This window comes from Lynx canadensis, chromosome C1 (genome assembly GCF_007474595.2).
Source record: "Lynx canadensis isolate LIC74 chromosome C1, mLynCan4.pri.v2, whole genome shotgun sequence".
Classification (NCBI taxonomy): Eukaryota; Metazoa; Chordata; class Mammalia; order Carnivora; family Felidae; genus Lynx; species Lynx canadensis.
Genome location: NC_044310.1, coordinates 61,961,969 through 61,981,004, shown reverse-complemented (window position 1 = coordinate 61,981,004; position 19,036 = coordinate 61,961,969). Strand labels below are relative to the sequence as shown.

Sequence of the window (19,036 nt, the reverse complement as noted above, 5' to 3'; positions counted from 1 at the left end):
TCATCAGCCTGGGTCCTTATAACCTTGGAAGATGGTAAGTATAGAGGCAATTGAGTCAACTGAAGGAAACAATTATTCATTTCCTACTGCACGTATTTAATCACGAGCTGTCACTCGGGCCTCCTGTTAAAATCCAAAAAAGGTTACTTGGTGGCAATAATTGGGGAATATTTTTTAAAAGAATGAAGTAACTAGACCCAGGAGAAAAGAGATGTTATCAGGAACACATTTTGGCAGGAAAAAAAAATGAGTAAGAATAAATGAAAAAGGTGAAGAGCTGTCATTTCCTTTATTTTATTTTTAAACATTTCAACTTCCACTTTCTCATTTTGTACGTATGAGGCAGGCCTTTCCTCCACCATAATCTCACTATTACCTTGCATTTATATAGAGTTTATCTCCCAGAAGCTCACAGGGCTACTTCTGAATCTATGCCACATTAGAAAGTATTGCTTAACAAAAAGGAGATGCTCTTATTTAATCGTCATATCATTAAATGTTCTAGTGGGAGCTTGGAACTGGATTTGCTGTAGGCGGGTGATTGTGCACTGGGCCGCACAAGTGCATGTCACAGCTCCACAGCTACCCGGGCCAGAGCAAATGTGGCATGCTTTTGCAACTTGGAGTCAGGCCTGCCATCACCCCTTTGCTTTCCACTGTGACTCAGAGAGATGTTTCTAATCTGCAAAGAATTATCCAGGTTGCTGATTTACCTTCATGGCTACTGATGTTCCTGAAATATTTCTGGTGATTACCTCTCTATTTGGGAGCTCTGTCTGCCATAGGCAAGACCATTTGCTTAAATTTTAAATCTTGGGATTCCTTCCCCATTTATACTTTTAGACTGTCATTTGCAGAATTTCATTTAATCAGATGTACTTCCTCTGGTTTTTGCTTCAGAGAAATGGAATTAAATGAGGAAAAAAGAATCCTCTGAAGTGGAAGAGGATGGATTTGGAGATGGAAATATTTTAGGAGTTCCTTCAGAAATTTTTGTTGTAGCTTTGTTATTTAAAAAAAAATGCATGTTTCCAAGGCATTCGTAATTCAGTGAAATCAAACTTAAATAATTGCTTTGAGTTCAGTGAAAGTTGGTCTCTTCACATTTTCCATTTAGCTGAAAATTGATTTTCAGAAAAGTGAAGTAGATTAAAATTATTGCCTGGCCTCTGTATAATTCTTGAGCTGACAGTATTTTTACATGACTATTTCTCTGTCTCCTCCTCTTCCTTTTTCTGCTTCTCTTTCCTCATATTCCTCTTAGAGATTAAACTCTTTGCTCATTCATTATTGTGAAAATCGAATACAAACTAGGAGGCAAGAAAAAGGACATTTCTTTCCATCTCTGGCATATCAATTTATTGTTTATGTTCTAAATTTGTGAACACCATAGAACAGCCTTTTTTGATTGGGTGTACTGTTTGATATTAAAAATAAGACTAATAATGTTGGTTTTTCATTGAACTGAATGTCTCCTGTAAAACTGGAGAGTCCTAGGCATATAGCACATGTCTCTAATCCCCAGAGCAACCGTAGAAGGAATCGGATGTGTGCCGGCCCCCTCTCACATAGAAGATCACGGAAGGATATATTGTCAGTGCTCAAGTATAAAGATGAAGCACTCAATTGCAAAGACAGTTGCTAAATCACAAAATCAATTCAAGTTAGAACAAAACTATGCCACCGGTATTTAATTATTTTGATTTGAATTTCGATTCAAGAATCAGCTAAAAGAACCAAGAGCAGTTTCATCTTGGCATCACTGGTATTTTCATTGTATGTAAAATACATACACAACTAAAATAAAAAGTGACAAACTTTGTCCAGACCCCTGGCATTTACATGAAAAATATAAACCCAAAATGCATGTAATTATTAGAGCGATTTGTTTTGTAATGGGCTTGACTTTTTGTGCACTGCAAAGGTTGACATTTTATAAAGGTTTTGTTGCTAGGTACATAAAACGAGCCTTCTCTACTCCTTGTATTACAGTACAATTACCCTCTGATTAGAAGGTAATTAATTAATAAGTCCCCTTCTTTTGTTTACTCTAGGATTCAAGAAAGGTTCACAGAACACCACTGCATAGTAATGCAGCTATTACAATGATCTATTTGGGGAAAAACGTGCACCTATCTCATGATCACCCAGACTTCCGGGATGAAATAAAAGTTTATCAACAACACTGTGGTGGGGAAAACCTTTGTGTTTACAAAGGCAAACTACTTGAAAAAGGTACACATGAAATGTGGTTTTTTTTTAAGTTGCTTGAGGTTGATGCTATAGATAAGCTATCGTTGATATAATATCAAAATGACTTCAATCACTCTATGAAATTATGCATATCCAGGGACTTATAAACCAGCTGCCTAAAAGTAAATCTAGATTTACTGCTCCGTGATTGAAACCGAAGCAGCAATTACTCTTGAAGATTGTGGAAGAAAGAATTTGGAGTGATTTAACCCACTAACAGATTAATTTTGGGATAGAGATATATGATCATTAAAATGTTGCACGAATAAACTGTCCCCCAAATTACAAGTTAACTATTTGGCCTGCCATAATGAATTATATCACACATTATTCTAAGGGAAAAATACCAGATTGGCAATTTGTTCTTTTGAAAAATGTTGAGATAAAATCACAAATCCAATAAACTTCAGGGTGAATCACACCTAAATAACTTGGTGCAGAATTTGGCTAGATGGATTTTAGTACATTTCTGCTTTCATTTGATCATAAATCCATGTTTCTTACCATAAGATAATTTTTATATCCAATACAGGGTTTCTCATATTGTACTGAAATGGTTTTCATCAATATTTAGTTCTTTGGAGTAGCAGTTAAAAGGACAAGGATATAATATAGGATTATATTTGTTATTTCCTTGCTTAAGAAACTGTTTAGAAAGTTATTGTATTTTTACTAACTGAAAGAAATATTTACACTTGGGCAATCTTGATATAGGTTTAGGGAGTCTTAGGAATTGGGGGCAAGCATGGAATTATTACTTTTGGCTTTTCTGATTTCCCTCATCACTCAAAAATAATGACTATTAATTTTAAAAATTTCAGGTACTTAAAAAGAAACTATACAGATTTAAGGATTACATATATAAAATTTTTCAATGTAAAAAAAAAAGAGTAAACACATGAATGTTAGTTTTCACGTTTACTTTATAAAGATTTGTAAAACTTATAAAAAATAATCCTCAGTATATTCTAGGAAATGATTTTTCCTCATTTTCTCTACTTTGCTGAAATGTAATTTACTTTGTCATTCTGTCATAGCATTTGAAAGTCCATTCCTTTCACTTTGTAGGTGAGGAAAATGAGGAGACCAGAGATATAGTGGCTTCGTATGGTCCCATGTACAGTTTGGGGCATGGTCAAGAGCAGATACCGGGCCTCTGAATTGGTGCAGGATCCTTGCTCAGTTAGCGATCAGTGCAAAGGGTTTCCTACGTTTTCATAATATGAGTGGCATGAAACCCCTAATGATAGTGGCATAGATAGACTTATTTTTTGAAAGTGTGACTTTCAACTATTAATTTAGAAGAACAGCTGAAATTAGCTATAGTCTACAATTGGAACAAATGCAATGAAACTTTTCCTGGGTCTTGGATCACGCTTTATTTCAGACAATGCCTACATGCCTTTCTGCCCACTGGAAAACATGGTACATAAAAATGAAACAAAAACAAGAAGCGGGGAGCTGAATGCTTCTCTGGGAGATGATACATACTCTGTAGGAACGGTGCAAAACCAGTAAGGGAGAGTGTGACTTGGCTAAGTGTTGTTTTGCATACATATCGATCCTGGGACTGACTTTTGTTGTGTCACTCGATGGACTTGAATAATAGGATGGAATGGGAGCTTAAATAATTGAATCCTGTCCACACAATAATTTTGTCTCAGCTTGCCCTTTGATTGCCAGGAAAGTAATTGTTCAAAATTGAAAAGTTGGTTGGCTCAGAGTTGACTTGCGGTTCAGCAATCTTAGCAATTTAGCTGGACTGAAAAGAATCTGCCCGTTTTTACAAATCAAAGCTGTGCATGATTCAGTGAAATGTGAATAGGTTTTTAGAAGAGTTCTGTTTAAAAAAAAAAAAAGGCGTTTAACGTTCTGCTTGGAGCAGTAAACTAATTAAAAGTGTGGCATTCGTTAATTTGTCTTGCTTTGGGATGAGAAATAACAATAAAATTAATTATTTAGGAGTGTGGCAAGTGCATCTTTTATTCCCACAGTAATTCATTGATGTCTTACAGTTTGAGTTTAGATATCAAGCCACATATTGATTGTTAGGTACACCTATGAAGTCACGGACTCTTTCTGCTGCTTGTAAAGAGTCTGGTTCTTCACAGGCATTTTTATTTACCATGTTCATCCTTTCAAACAAGGAAAACCTTGGCCTCCTGGGTTCATGTGGAATCAAAGAGCAAAATAACTTTTTTTTTTCTGGGCCCCTTATAATCCCTTCCTTTTCTGCCCCATTTTCCCATATTTTCATAACCTGCTGTACTGATTTGTGCATTCCTCATTACTCCCTCACAAACGGGTGGCGCTGCCGTGTCCCCACCCCCATGCTGTTAGCTTGTCTCTTCTGGTGCTATTTCCTTTGTCTGAAATAGGACAAAGGATTTTAAATTCAAAATAGGATTTTAAATTCAAATCGTACCCATCTTTTAAGAATCAGATTGAGGCTGTGAGGCTTTCTCAGCTGACTTCTACCGTTTTATCCCTCCCTCCATGGCTCTGGCTCTTAGTCTCCACTGAAAACCGAACATTTCATTACACTGTGACTTGGAGTAACTGTGTTTTTATTTTTCTTTTACTTGTTATATATATATTGAGTTTTTAGTTTTTACTGAGGTGTAACTTATATTCCATAAAATTCATCTATTGAGTGTACAATTCATTGAGTTTTAAACATTTTTATAGGGTCGTGCAGCCAAGATCACAAACCAGTTTCAGAATATCTCTATCACTTCAGAAAGTTCCTTTGTGCCCATTGGCAAAGAATCCTCACTCTTTGTAGCCAGCCTCAGGCAGCCACTGATCTGCTTCCGATCTCTACGAATATGCCTTTTCTGAACATTTCATATAAATGAAGTCACACAATAGGCAGTATTTGTGTCTTGCTTTTTCACTTAGCATAATGTTTCTGAGAGTCGTCTAATTCATACCATTTATCAATAATTGTTCTCTTGTACCACTGAATGTATTCCACTACATGGACATTCGTACTATTTCTAATTCGGTTTTTGTTTGTTTGAGTTTATTTTATGTTTGTTTATTTATTTATTTTGAGAGAGAGAGCGTGCACGCAGGGGAGGGGCAGAGAGAGAGACGGAGAGAGAATCCCAAACAAACTCACGTCCTTCAGCCACTTAACCGACTGAGCCGCCCGGGTGCCCCTACAAATACAAGTTTTTGTGCAGACATCTGGTCATGTCTCTTGAGTAGATTCCTAGAGGTGGATTTGATGGCTTTTTTTTTCCTGAGTAAGGGTCACACTTTTCTGTTTTTTACATACATGTTCTTTGATTTTTGTTGTTGTTGTTGAAAACAGAATAGTTTTGATCATATAGCAGCTGTGGATTCTAGATTCTGACTTTTCCCACTTGAAGGTTATTGTTCTTGCTGTTTTTGTTGTTCTTTAGTAACTTCTCTGAAACAAATCTGTGAAATCCATGCCCCCTCTCCTTGGTAGACAGCCAGTGTGATGTCTCTGCTCAGATTTTATCTATTTTTATTTTTCAGCTGGTCTCTTAGGGTTATCCCTGTGTTTTCATAGTGTATTGATCATCTAGTGATTTGTCAGAAGTTGTGTTCAAACACTTTGAACCACTACAGCCTCCAACTTCTGCTGTTGGATCTCTTTGTAGATGAATTAGTTTCCTGGGGCTAATGTAACAAATCCTCAAAACTAGTGGCTTAAGACAGCAGAAATTTAACTCTCTCACAGTTCTGGAGGGCAGAAGTCTAAAATCAGGTATTAGCAGGGCCATACTCCATCTAGCAGCTCTAGGGGAGAATCTTCCCTTGACTCTTCCATCTCCTGGCAATTCCATTTCTGTATCTGTCCTCACATGTCATTCTTCTCTGTGTCTCTGTCAGTGTTGGGTCCTCTTCTTCTAAGGACATCCGTCATTGGATTTGTTTGATAAAACAAATCCAACATAGTTTCATCTTTACCCTTCACTACTTATCCAAAGAAATAAGAAACCATACCCAAATAAGGTTACATTCTGAGTTTCTGGGTGGTCATGGATTTTTATTTTTATTTTTTAAAGATGTTTACTTATTTATTTAGAGAGAGAGAGAGAGAGAGAGAGAGAGAGAGAGAGAGAATGAGCAGGGGAGGGGCAGAGGGAAAGGAGAAAGAATCCCAAGCCATGACATGGGGCTCATTCCTATGAATCCTGAGATCATGACCTGAGCTGAAACCAAGAGTTGGACGTTCAACCGACTGAGTTGCACACACCCCAGTCATGGATTTTTAGATGGCAATATTCAACCCGCTGTAACGGGTTCAGGAGTACAAAGTTCAGGCAGTTTTCAAGTCTGCTTTAACTTTTATTTTCCACCAGGCTTTCTTGTGTTTTCTTTGTTCACAGATGGAAGCTCTGAGCAGGTCAGGGATGTGTGAATAGGTTGAGTCTACTCCAATCCATGCCACTTCCCGTTAGCTGGGGATGTGTTGAGAGCTTATTGAATGTGTCTGTAATTGCCTTATGGCCCGCATCTCCCTGTTAAATTTCTGACTAGTCCACTGGCCTGCTGCTTGCCCTAATTAAAAATACAGTCTCAGCTAGCAGAATCCCTGACCTTCCATGTTAGCTTGCCTCCAAGATTGCTACTTATTACTGGTAATGCTACTGGCCAAGGAGTTTTTGTTTTCTGCTCCCAATGAAGCCAGCCCCCACTGACAGTGAAGCTGCTGGTTATTTCTGGCCTGCCCTACCATATTAGAACGAGGCGATGAAATGGTGGCGGGGTGGGGGGGGGGGAGCAGCCCCAGGCAAGAATGCCTCAGACTCCCTCTGTTCTTACATAAAATTCAGTCATTTTTGATGAATAACTGCTGCTCAGTTTGTTTTAAGTCTTTGGCCCATTTTTAGAGACAAAATTTTAAGGGGAGAGGATTTGGTGACCTCACTCCAGAAAGCTGGTCTATTATTTTCATCTCTCCTGCTAAATTATAACTTCTTGAGGGAGGAGACCATATTTGATATTTTTTTGGTATTTTAGTTTCTCTTTAGTGCCTAAAACAGTGTGAACCACTGCCAGTCCACAATGAATAACCACGTTTTACAAATAGTCTGGAATGCCTTCTAACATTAGACATTATATAATCCTTAATTAAGACTACTCTGCAGACTGGGTCACTCCCTCCACCCCACTCCTTCACCCCCATCCCTGGCCATCCTCATTTTATAGATAAGAATTCTGAAATGCAGCAAAATTAAATGACTTACCAATGGACACTCAACTTGTAAGGGAAGAACTAGGACATGGACGCAAATCTTCTGACTTCTGTTTTATATTCATTTCATCATTTCACACAGAAACCATTAAGTCAGGGTTGCCAAGCGTCAATAAATTTTAAAATGTAAAATTAGGGGCACCTGGGTGGCTTAGTCAATTAAGTGTACGACTTTGGCTCAGGTCATGATCTCACGGTTTGTGGGTTCGAGCCCCACATTGGACTCTGTGCTGACAGCTCAGAGCCTGGAGCCTGTTTCAGATTCTGTGTCTCCCTCTCTCTGCCCCTCCCCCACTTGCATTCTGTCTGTCTGTCTGTCTCTCTCTCTCTCTCTTTCAAAAATAAACATTAAAAAAACTAAAATATAAAATTAAAAAATAGATAACAAGGAAAGAAAAGCAGATGGTGTCAATTCTTGTTCAGTAAGTTTGGAAAAAAAAAATGAAAGAAATGGAATAATAGGTGGATGTGCTCTCTAGCCAAATGAGTACAAAATGGAAAGGCAGTCATGTCTAGCAGTTCATCTCCTGTGCCCGTTCTCAGCATTTCATTGCCTATACCCTCTTCCCAGGCTGGGAACTTAGGTAGTTACAGAGTGTGATGCTGCAGCAGAATAGATCATTGTTACATGAATGTCCCATTCAAATTTCGGTAAAGAAAGCAGCCAAACTAGCTTTCTAGTCAATACGTAGGAGCCCATATGTCGTTTAGAAGAGTGGATTTTTATGAACTTTTTTAAAAAAATGGTTTATTTATTTCGAGAGAGAGAAAGAGAGAGAGGAGCAGCGGGGGAGGGGCAGAGAGAGAGGGAGAGAGGATCCCAAATCCCATGCAGGCTCTGCACTGTCAGCACAGAGCCCAATGCTGAGGCCCAGGAAACCAGGAGATCGTGACCTGAGCCAAACTCAAAAGTCAGATGCTTAACCTACTGAGCCACTCAGGCACCCAAAGACAAGTAGATTTTTAAATCTGTTGTATTTTAGTTTCCCTAGACAATAACTTTTCAATTTTCTCCTCCCTAGTGTGTTTAATTTTGCATCACAAATACTAAGGTGTAAATAACGGAATTACTTTTTCAATAATTCTGTTCTTTATACAAGTTGCATCTGATTTAGACTTTTTTTTAGGGGCAGAACGTGGTCCAAACATAGTATTTCTAGATGACAGTGAAAGAAACAGGTTAAAGTAATAATGAATTAATTATTTATCGGGGGCCTCCTATGCCATTGTCCTGGGATCTGGGGAAACAAAGGTGAGGAAGATGAGTTCCAGCTCTCATGGATTTTACAAGCATGCAGGTCACAGACATCCACTTCAGGGCTCTCAAGGTATGGTCCTTGGACCAGAATCGCAAGCATCACCTGGCAACCTGATAGAAATGCAAATTCTTGGGCCCTACTGAATCAGAAACGCTGGCAGGAAGCCCAGCAATCTGCGTTATAATAAGCCTTTCAGGGTATTCTGATGCACACTAGTTTGAGAAGCAGCGGTACAGCCAAATTTTTACTATACATTGAAATACTGCAATAACAAGAAAGGTGTACATGCAGAGAGATTAAATGATCAACCCCATTATTAGTGCAAGTGGAAGAGTCCAGGGAGCCTTCTTTTGTAGGAAGTAACATTAGAAGTGTCATGAGAAGAAGGTTTCTGAGTCATTCTGTAGAATAGGGTTTTCTTAGACCTAGAATTTGGGCTCTCTAAGGTGAAACCTTTTCAAAGAGCATTATAAAGACTTGGAATGATTAAAAATTACTAATTACAAGCAGTGGTTCTTAATTTATTGGTGGGACTTTTGGGTGGGTGGGGGAGGAAGTGGGGGAAACCAATCCAGGCAGAATCGAGAATGAATTAGAGATGGAATAACTCCCCCTCCTCCACACGTATTAGGCTGTTTCAAGTCACAGCTAAAAATACAAATTTATTTAAAAGCATTACTGAGCTCACAGTAACCTTTTGTCATATACTTTAACAGTAGCTAACATAGCAAGATGGACTCAAGAGAGATATTTGGACTCAAATACTAACTGTCCTACTTACTGTATGATCTTGGATAAATTACTGAGTCCTCCTAAACTTTAATTTCTGCATATAACTAGTGATAATAACGTTCTCATTTCATGTGGTTGTTGAGAAATAACACACCTAAGATCATCAGGCAGAATGCCCGGCCATAGTAAGAGCTCATATAATGTTATTATTTTATTACAAATCAGACTTTTATAATGCCTTGGAGTATTTATTGTAAATACAAGTAATAGAAGGTGTTCTTATGATTAAAAATTGTCCTCAAGTTAAAAAGGTGATCTAGAGCGTACTATTGTACTTATCTAATAGAAAACTGTGATTTTGAACATATTAGTCCAAAGTCGGTTGCTTTCACTGATGTATTTACTTTTTTAATTCCAGAGACCTTTCAGTTTATTTCCAAAAGGCACCATGGTTTCCCCTTCAGTCTCACCTTTTTCCTGAATGGGATGCAAGTGAACAGGTTGAGCTCCTGCTGTGAATATAAGCATCGGAAAGGTTCCAGACTTGGAGGCAAACGAGGCTACTTTGGGTTTGTGTGCGTGGAGAGATCATCTCCTTGCTACAAGTATGGAAACAAATGTCCTCTGGTAGAGGGCAAGTCTTGCTACATTTTTCTTTTCATGCTTCTACTGATGCATTTCTCAGCACAATCTGTTAACAAAGATATCAGTGTAGATGAGCCTAAAATGTCTAAGTTAAAGATTGCTTACTATAACCGGGTGTGTTGTACTTGAAATTATAAAATAAGAATTAGATTTCCAGATGCATTATATAATGGGGGTAAAAGCTGGTGGTGTTTCAAAGTCTGTCTGTCTGTCTGTCTCTCCCCTTCTCATACTGCTTTAAATTCTGTTTCTGAAGTGAAGGAGAAAGGGTGTTTTATTCTCAGTCTTCTTAGGAACTGGTTTGGGGAATTCCCGAGCATGTGTCCTGCATGTGTCTTGTATGGTTGGGTATTACAGGTCATACCAGAGGTGTGCTTCATTATGGTGTGGCCCAGTTATCATTCTCATGCCCCTGGTTTTAATCTCAGACATAATGAAATGCCTGGTTTTTATTTCAGGCATGATAAAAGGTCAATTTTGACTGTTGTTTACCAGCTTTCATATTGGACATTCTGTTTGAAATTAGGACACTTACGTGTGGGCTTTCTTTAATTTTTTTCTGAATGTACTCATGGAGAATTAATGTATGCCAAGCTAGAAAATAGGAGTGAACCAACCAAAGTTCCTGCTCTCATAGAGCCCATTCTAATGGGGGAAAGCAAATAGCAAGTAAACCAATTAATAGGTGCCAGATGGCATTAAGAGTGATGAACACAAAGCAGGGAAGTGAGATACGTGGAGTTAAGGGGAACAAGGGGCAGAAGGTGGTACTATTTTATCTAGGATGATCAGGAAAGGCCTCTTTGATGTCTTTTGAGCAGAAATCAGAAAAAAATAGTTTTCTAAATAGTTTTTCCCTAAATATTCCCTCTAAAAAGTTTTTGAAGTAGAAGAAAAGAATATACAAAGAGCATGAGACAGGAGCATGCTTGGTGTGCTTAAGCTAGCGTAGCCAGAGCAAAAGTAAGGGATAGGACAATAATAGAAGGCGAGATTAGAGGGACAGTAGGGCCAAGACATGGAACATCCTAAAGTGATTGCAAGGATTTTGACTTTTTCTAAGCGAGATGCAAAGCTTCTAAGGTAGGTTTTGAGCAATGACCTGTCTTGATTTGACTGTAGCTCCTATGGGAAAAATAAACAAGGGGGTGGGGGCAAGGGAAGAGTGGAAACTAATTTAATCCAGAGGAGAGAGAATGGTAGAGTTAGAAGTGATTGGGTTCTAGATATATTTTGAAAGTAGAGTCCACAGGATTTATTGATGGATTGGATGCAAGGCATGAGATAAAAAGCAGAGTTAAAGGTGATTGAAAAGCTTTTGTTCTGAACAACTGCAAAAATGTCCAGTTAACATGTACTAAGATGGAGAAGACTGTGAAAGAAGCAGGTTTGGGAGTGAAATGAAGGGATATTGATTTGGGGCACATTAAATGTAAGACATCTATGAGTATGCAAGCAGAGATGTTAATTAAGTGTTTGAATATGTGAATCTGGGGTCCGGTGAGAGGTCCAGGCTGGAGATATAAATTTGAGAATGGTTTGCATGTAGATGGCATTTAAACTCACAAGACGGGATGGGATTGATTAAGAATTGAATGCAGATAGAGATGTCTGGTGTCCAGGTCACTCCAGTTTAAAGATGAAGGAGATAAAGAGGAACTGGAAAAAGGCCTAAGAAGGAAGGCAAGGGATTACAAAGAGAACGCCGAGAACATGGTGTCCTGGAAATGAACAGAGAACAGCATAATCAACTAGGTCAAATGTGTGTATATGTGGAGTAAAATGAAGTCTGAGGATTGAGTATGATTTGGTAATGTGGTGGTTATTGGTGACCTTGACACAAATTATTGTAGTGAAGTAATAGGAATGCAAACTTGATTGGAGTGGGTTTAACAAATAATTGGAGTAGAGGTAAAGCCAGAGAATACAGATTACTCTTTTTAAAGAATTTTGCTATAAAAGATGTCAATTGGGTGACAGCCAGGAAGGAAGATGTAAGGGCCAAAGGGGGCTTTTTAGTTTTTAAGGTGGGAGATATAGTAATATGTTATATGTGATAGATAGAATTGATACACTAGAGAGAGATATCAAAAATCAAAAACAAAAAAGAATTTGATCAAGCATGACATGGAGGGAGAAATTGCTGGAGCAAGGGCTTGAGTGGACGAGAGGAGATGGAATCTAGGGCTCAAATTAAGACGTTAGCCTTAGAGGAGGAGAATCATTCTTCTAGAGTAACTGTAGGAGAGATGGCATATAGGGTAGAGAGAGAGGTAAGTTGATGCATGTGTTGGGACCAACTGGAAGTTCTCTGCTGATTGTTTCTATTTTTTTCAGCCAAATAATAATTTAACAGCTTAGGTTAAGGCTTAAGGGAGAGGGAATTGGAGGTTTTCGGTGAGAGAAAAGGTGTGGAGGAGTCATCCAGCAAATGGCAGAGTGAATGGTCTACAGCAATATAGTAGGAGTGCCCAGGAGTACTTGGGACCCACCTGAGGCTGCTTTCCTGTTCCAGCACAAACACGCTTTCTCCCTATTTGTTGGGCAAGTCACGTAGCAAATTTCTGTTTAACTCCTAGGAAAACTAACGAGCTTACATACAATCCTCCAAGCACAAACACACTGCATTCTTTGAGAGTTACTATATAAATCCAAGCTGTAAATGTTTGGTTGTAAACACCTTCTATGGAGGTTTAATAATCAGTACCGAAATCTGATTGATGACCTCTACTTTCCTATTTAACACTTAATAGTCTCTGTACAATTTTTATATGATTTCATTTGATTCTCTGTAGCTTCTTTGACCTTTTCAAATAATAATAAAACAATGGTTGTGGTATTAAAGAATAAGACCTGTTATCCTTAACTAAAATGCATAGTTTTTAAGGACACTGGTTTTCAGTGTTTTGTTGGCTTCATCATTTCTCCAAACGAAATGTGTGCATGGCCAAAGTAGAAAAGTGTGGTGTCATTTCATGCCTCCCTGCTGCAGACCAAATAGAAGTCAAGGCAGAATGTTTTAAATGGGGCAGGGATATATGCTAGAGCTTTGCCTGTTTGGGTCTGCCCCACATGAGACTACTCTGATTATTCCGGAAGCACCTACACTGCACAGCTCCAGTGAATGTTCTCCAGTGGAGAACCACCCCTCATATAATATAATATAATATAATATAATATAATATAATATAATATAACATAATTTAATATAGTCACTTATAATATATATTATTACTTTTATATTACATATTATATTACTTATTATATATATACATATATATAAACTCACTTGTAATATTATATAACTTTTTGGCAGGATCATATCTACAATAACACTTTTAGTTATTTTATTTTATTTTTTTTAATGTTTATTTATTTTTGTGATAGAGTGCAAGCAGGGAGGGGCAGAGACAGGGAGAGAGAGAATCTCAAGCAGGCTCCATGCTTGTCAGCACAGAGCCCGAGGCAGGGCTTGAACTCACAAACTGTGAGATCATGACCTGAAACGAAATCAAGAGCCAGGTGCTTAACCGACTGAGCCACCCAGGTGCCCCGCTTTTAGCCATTTTAAGGGGTGTACATTAATTCCTCTAATTTGTTAAAAATTAAATTAATTTTAACTCATTTTTAAAATACAGATTCCAGGGGCTCCTGGGTGGCTCAGTCGGTTGAGCGTCCGACTTCGGCTTAGGTCATGATCTCACAGTTTGTGAGTTCGAGCCCTGCGTTGGGCTCTGTGGTGACAGCTCAGAGCCTGGAGTCTGCTTCAGATTCTGTCTCTCTCTCTCTCTCTCTCTGCCCCTCCTCCACTCACACTCTGTCTCTCTCTCCTTTGGAAATAAATAAACATTTAAAAAAAATACAGACTCTGGAACTTTTGCTATGAGGAGGGAAGTATTTGATACAACAAGAGGGAGTTCTGTTTCTTTTCTTTTTTTTTTTTGTTTTGTTTTGTTTTAAAATATTGGGAGTTCTGTTTCTGAACATGACTAGGAATTACCTGTTTGAGGTCCTCAGAAAACAAGAAAGGCTCAGCAGCGGTCACCAACAGGTGTGGAGATTCCACAGGTGCACCCATCCCTCAGTCATGGAAACTGAAAAGACAAGGTAGTTATTTCCAGTCGCTAGAGTGGAACACCAGGAGGAAGAATTGCCTAGCCAAGTGGAACGCAGACAGCTCTGAGCTTTAGTAATCAAAATCAACACCTCAAATTATACTCAGAAGTCAAATAGGTAGTCAGTGACGAGGAGAGCACAGATGTTGCTCACTTTGTTCGTCCAATTCCCTCAAGCAGATGGGCAATAAAAAGTCTGTGCGTGCAGTAGGGAGGCATCAAAGCCTCCACACAACCACAACATAAACTAAAAGTAACAGCATATCAGAAGCCCCAAATCGATGGATTTGGTGTTGCCATTGATAAGGGAAGAACAGCTTGAACAGAAGGCAGTGCTAGTAATCATATTCTGTGAAGATTCATGACACCTTTATTCCAAGGAAAGTGGTGTGCTAAGTACATCATCATTACAGTCAAGAATTTATCATGCTTAATATGGGGGAGGTAAGTGTATTCTTATTATCTCATTTTTTGCAGCCTGATAGTTACTTTGAGTGCAAATCCTTTTAGTTTTATTTTGTGGGGAGATATTGAAAAGATAAGTGATACAACTAAATTCTCATAAGCTGGGCGAATTGATTCCTTTGCTATTTCTAGAGTGGGAATGGCTGAAATTCAGTGAAATCTTTAGTTCAAGAACTCTCCATTGGATCTGATTCACCTTGATTCAAATTTTACTTATTATTTCTGTTCCTCCTGGACTGACACGTCTTGACTGCATTCGGATCTGTTTTCACCTATGCACTATATTGACTCAGTTTCCCGCTAAGTCATGTAACCTGTAGGGAAAGGGACACAACTGGTGCTAGAGGAGAAGGATGGTGGAGACTGACAACTGCCAGGCACCTTTTTCAGGTCACAGATTGTCTCTAAGCCTTGGTGAAAACTGCTCCAATTTGTGCTAGTTTCTGGGGAAGAGTGTGAGCACTTTCTCCAGTGGGCAGCCCAGCAGTGTATCATCTGTCCATGTGGCTGTTCATCTGAGGGGGCTGTAACCTAACAATATCTGTGTACCTCATTGGGAGGTGATGGAGTCTAGCAGTCCTGAGCCAGAATCTGCCTCCATCACTAACCTGCTGGGTGAGCTTGGGCAACTGTCAGCCTCAGTTTCCTCATTTGTAAGGTTGTGATGTTGGTTCTTAATTTATTGTTCTGGGCAGGGTAATGAACCCTGCAAGAAAATGTGTATATGGTGCCCAGCAAAGAGGTTGGCACAGAAGAAATGCTCAATAATCTTATTATTATCACAATCATATTTTTATTAATGTCTGTATTATTGTCATGGCTGGAATTCTTATTTCAATATTAACTTCAGAGATAGGAAAAAAGCTATAGAAGGTTTTATTCATGTTACTTTTGTTATAACTGATTTTTAAAATATTTTTTAATGTCTCAGTACATTCAGATCATATGTTTATTTCACCAGATTCGACTTGGAATGACTTTATGACCTCTACAAATTATTGCCATCTCCAAAGAAAAAAAGCTTATTGCAGGGAAAAGTCAAAAAAAGATTGTTGTACAGGCTTCAAAAGGCCATTCTAAAAACAATGATGACAGTTCTATTAAAATAAGCATGCAGGCTCCCGAGGTGTTTACTTAAAGGGCACAACAACATTTGACTGTATATGTTTCTTAAAAAATCAATCATATTTATTGAGAGTCAACCTTGTATGTAGGTCTTTTGTTGCTGTGTTGTTGGAATAACAAATTATCAAAGACTGGCATCTTTCTTCTTCCGATTATTTTTATCTCAGCTTCCATATGTTTATAAACCTGAATGTTCTTTTCACACATAATTCTCATTTAAGGACTTGAATGATATGCTTACTGGACTCCATTATAAAGCCAAAAATATGCTTGAAGTCACAAGTTTTAGTTTGAAACTACCGTTCTTAGTTGTTGTTTTCTTGTTTATTACTGTGGGTAAAATTGTTAATAACTGTGTTCACTTACAAGATTTTAGTATTAATAAGGAGAAAAGAGTTTATTCGAATTAACTATGTGTACTATAATAAAAATATTTCTTATAACATTTTTTACTGGAGTAAGAAATAAGTGATTTAAAAAGCTCTGAGGTTCCACTGTGGTATAAATACAGGTTAAGCATCACCTTGTGTTTATATTTTTCACAGGTGCATTATTGCAATGGGCCTTGACAAAAATCCAACTTCACCAAAACCTAGGAAAGAAAAGAATATTGAGAAAAGAGAAGAACTAAAGAAGGGTGAGGGGAAACTGAGGAAGGATAGAGGGTACATGATACCAAGAAGGTATGAGATGGCGGGGAGCAAAACTTCCCCTTCAGTCATTTTTTCAGCTCAAGAAAAAACAAGGAATGGAGAAGTGAGAACAGCTGTGGAAGAAATGGAACGTAAAGTAAATCCAGGACAAGATGTTTGTGAAGATGACCAGGAAAATGTATTTAAATATGGTAATGGATAACATGGAGTTCTTTTGTTGTTGCTATTGTTGTTTTGCTTACGTCTTTAAAATGCCATTATCAGGGGCTCCTGGGTGGCTCAGTTGGTTAAGTGTTTGCCTCTTGATATGGGCTCAGTTCATGATCCCGGGGTTATGATCTCGTGGTTGTGCATTCAAGCCCCATGTCGGGCTCTGAGCTAACAGAGCAGAGCCTGTTTGGAATTCTCTCTCTCTTTCCCTCTCTCTACCCCTCCCCCACACAATCGCACTTTCAAAATAAATAAATAAATAAATAAAAATAAAAACCCATTATCAAAATTTGCAACAATATTTATTAAATGTTACTCAGTTATAGTCCATAGGCAGCTAACTCTGGAGAGGTGAAGATGCTCATAGGGGCAGGAGAGGAAGGGGAGTTTATGTCTGTGTGAACCAGAAGGTCTGTTCACTTCTACAGAGAGAGACCAGGTTGACCAAATAGAATTTTACCTTTTTTTTTTTTTTTTTTTTTTTTTTTTAGTATTTCCATGTACTTGCTTTGGTGAAATCGATGCTTATGTAGCAATAAGAGTATTCCATAACTAAAAACAGTTGACATAGGCTTGGGGTCCTAGAGCCTATCTGTCTGCCTTGTTATTCTCCCCTTTTCTTCTCTCCTCTCCTGCACTCTTCTTCTTCCTCCTCCCTTCCTTCTTCCTTTCCTTCCTTTCTTCCGTCCTCCCTCCCTTCCTTCCTTTCTCTTTCTTTCCACACACACACACACACACACACACACACACACTCACTCATATGTATAGTAGTGATAATAACAATAATTGAAGTGCCAGGCACTGAGCACCAGGTCAGGAGCTTTTCACACACTATTTCATTTTATCTTCACCACTCATTGTGATAGATATTATTATTCCCTCCATTTTACAGGACAGGAAACTGAGGCTAAGGAATACAGACAGAAAGCAGCAGAACTAAGATTCATAGTGTAGGAGAGGAAACTTTTTCCTGGGCCCATTTAGGTTCATTGGCTGGGTCCTTATAAATTAATTAGACTGACAAAAGAGGTTAAAATGGGAAAAACAAATTTATTAGCATGTGCATCACACATACACGCAGGAGCACTCAGCTGAGTAACTCAAAGGGGTGGTTAGAACTTGGGCTTATGTGGCATCTTACAAAAGAACAATCATTTTTAGAGAAGTGACAGGAAAAAGGGAAAGGACTAAGCTTCTGGGGCAGCAAATTGTGGGAAGGCAAATATGTAGCAAAACTAATGATATAAGGGCTCGTTTCAGTGAGGTTTATTATGCTGATTCCTTTGGTGTTTTGTCTGGGCTGATAAGGGTCTAAAGTTGTCTCCTATGATTAACTTGTGTCCATCTTGGTAGAGAGAGGAGGGGAGACACCTTCAAAAATGTATGCTGTGCTTTTAGGGAGAGGGCAGAGAGCTCGCCGTATATCTACTATTAGTTGCTTTAAGCTCAAAATAATCTTATACCAAAGTGGCTATTTTTGGGCCACATACTCTGCCATACTCCAGTAGCCAGGCCTGTCTAATTCAAAAACCCAGACTTCCCACACTGTACAACCTCCTATTCTGTAAAAGCTATTTTAGATGTTGCCTGGTTGTGGGTGATATGTCAAAGAGAAAGAGAGAGCTGCCTGGGTGTCCCTCCTACAGCAAGGAGACAGAGCAGGATTAGGGGAGCAGAGCTGTGGGCTGGGGTGACTTGTGGAAGAACTGGCATCAGGCAAGGGGCAGATTCCAGGTACTTCCTTCTCATCTCATCTTGCTCAAGGGTTCAGAAATCCCAGAGAATAATTACAGAGCTATTATAACACTGCACTTTGTTCATTACTGAAATAACATGATCATCTTAAAATGGATTTCACTTATAACACTTTGACTCAGTTTATCTCTGTGATCCCTTCTAGTCTTTATTATCTTTGAGAATTTAAAATGATCTACGGCAACAGCAATAGTGGACAGATTAACAAATGGGTTGTGTTTTTATGTGTTTTAACTTTCAAGACATGTAGTTTTATTAAAGCTATGTTCAGGAGAGGCTTTTCATTTTCTTCATTTTTTTTCCTTAAACCAACATGGCGAGTGTTATGAGTAGTGTACTTTATGCCTATAGCTTTTCCTAAGGTCTTCTTCTGTGTTAGCTAGTTAATGGACTTGTTCTTTAAAAAAAGAAGAAGAAAAAATAGTAGCAACAAGGCTTTTGCTCTCTGCAGAGCATCCACTGATGGTAAGAGCAGCAGGAAACTTGAGTGGAGGTCAGCGCGAGAGAGTTGCAGCTGGATTGATGTCAACCTTATGTCGACTCACTTCCTCATTAGTGAGGATGGTAAACAACAAGCTAATTAAATTC

General features: G+C 38.5%; 1 protein-coding gene across 2 annotated transcripts in view; it reads left to right on the top strand.

Annotated features, from left to right (window-relative positions):
* The window catches only part of ERICH3 (glutamate rich 3), a 106,430-nt gene that overhangs the window by 54,242 nt on the left and 33,152 nt on the right, over positions 1-19,036 (top strand). For both annotated transcript variants that reach the window (XM_030325147.1, XM_030325148.1), the window contains 3 exons: positions 2,055-2,235; positions 9,899-10,085; positions 16,376-16,674. In XM_030325147.1, coding sequence (XP_030181007.1) covers positions 2,055-2,235; positions 9,899-10,085; positions 16,376-16,674 — 667 coding nt within the window. The remainder of the gene's footprint in view (positions 1-2,054; positions 2,236-9,898; positions 10,086-16,375; positions 16,675-19,036) is intronic.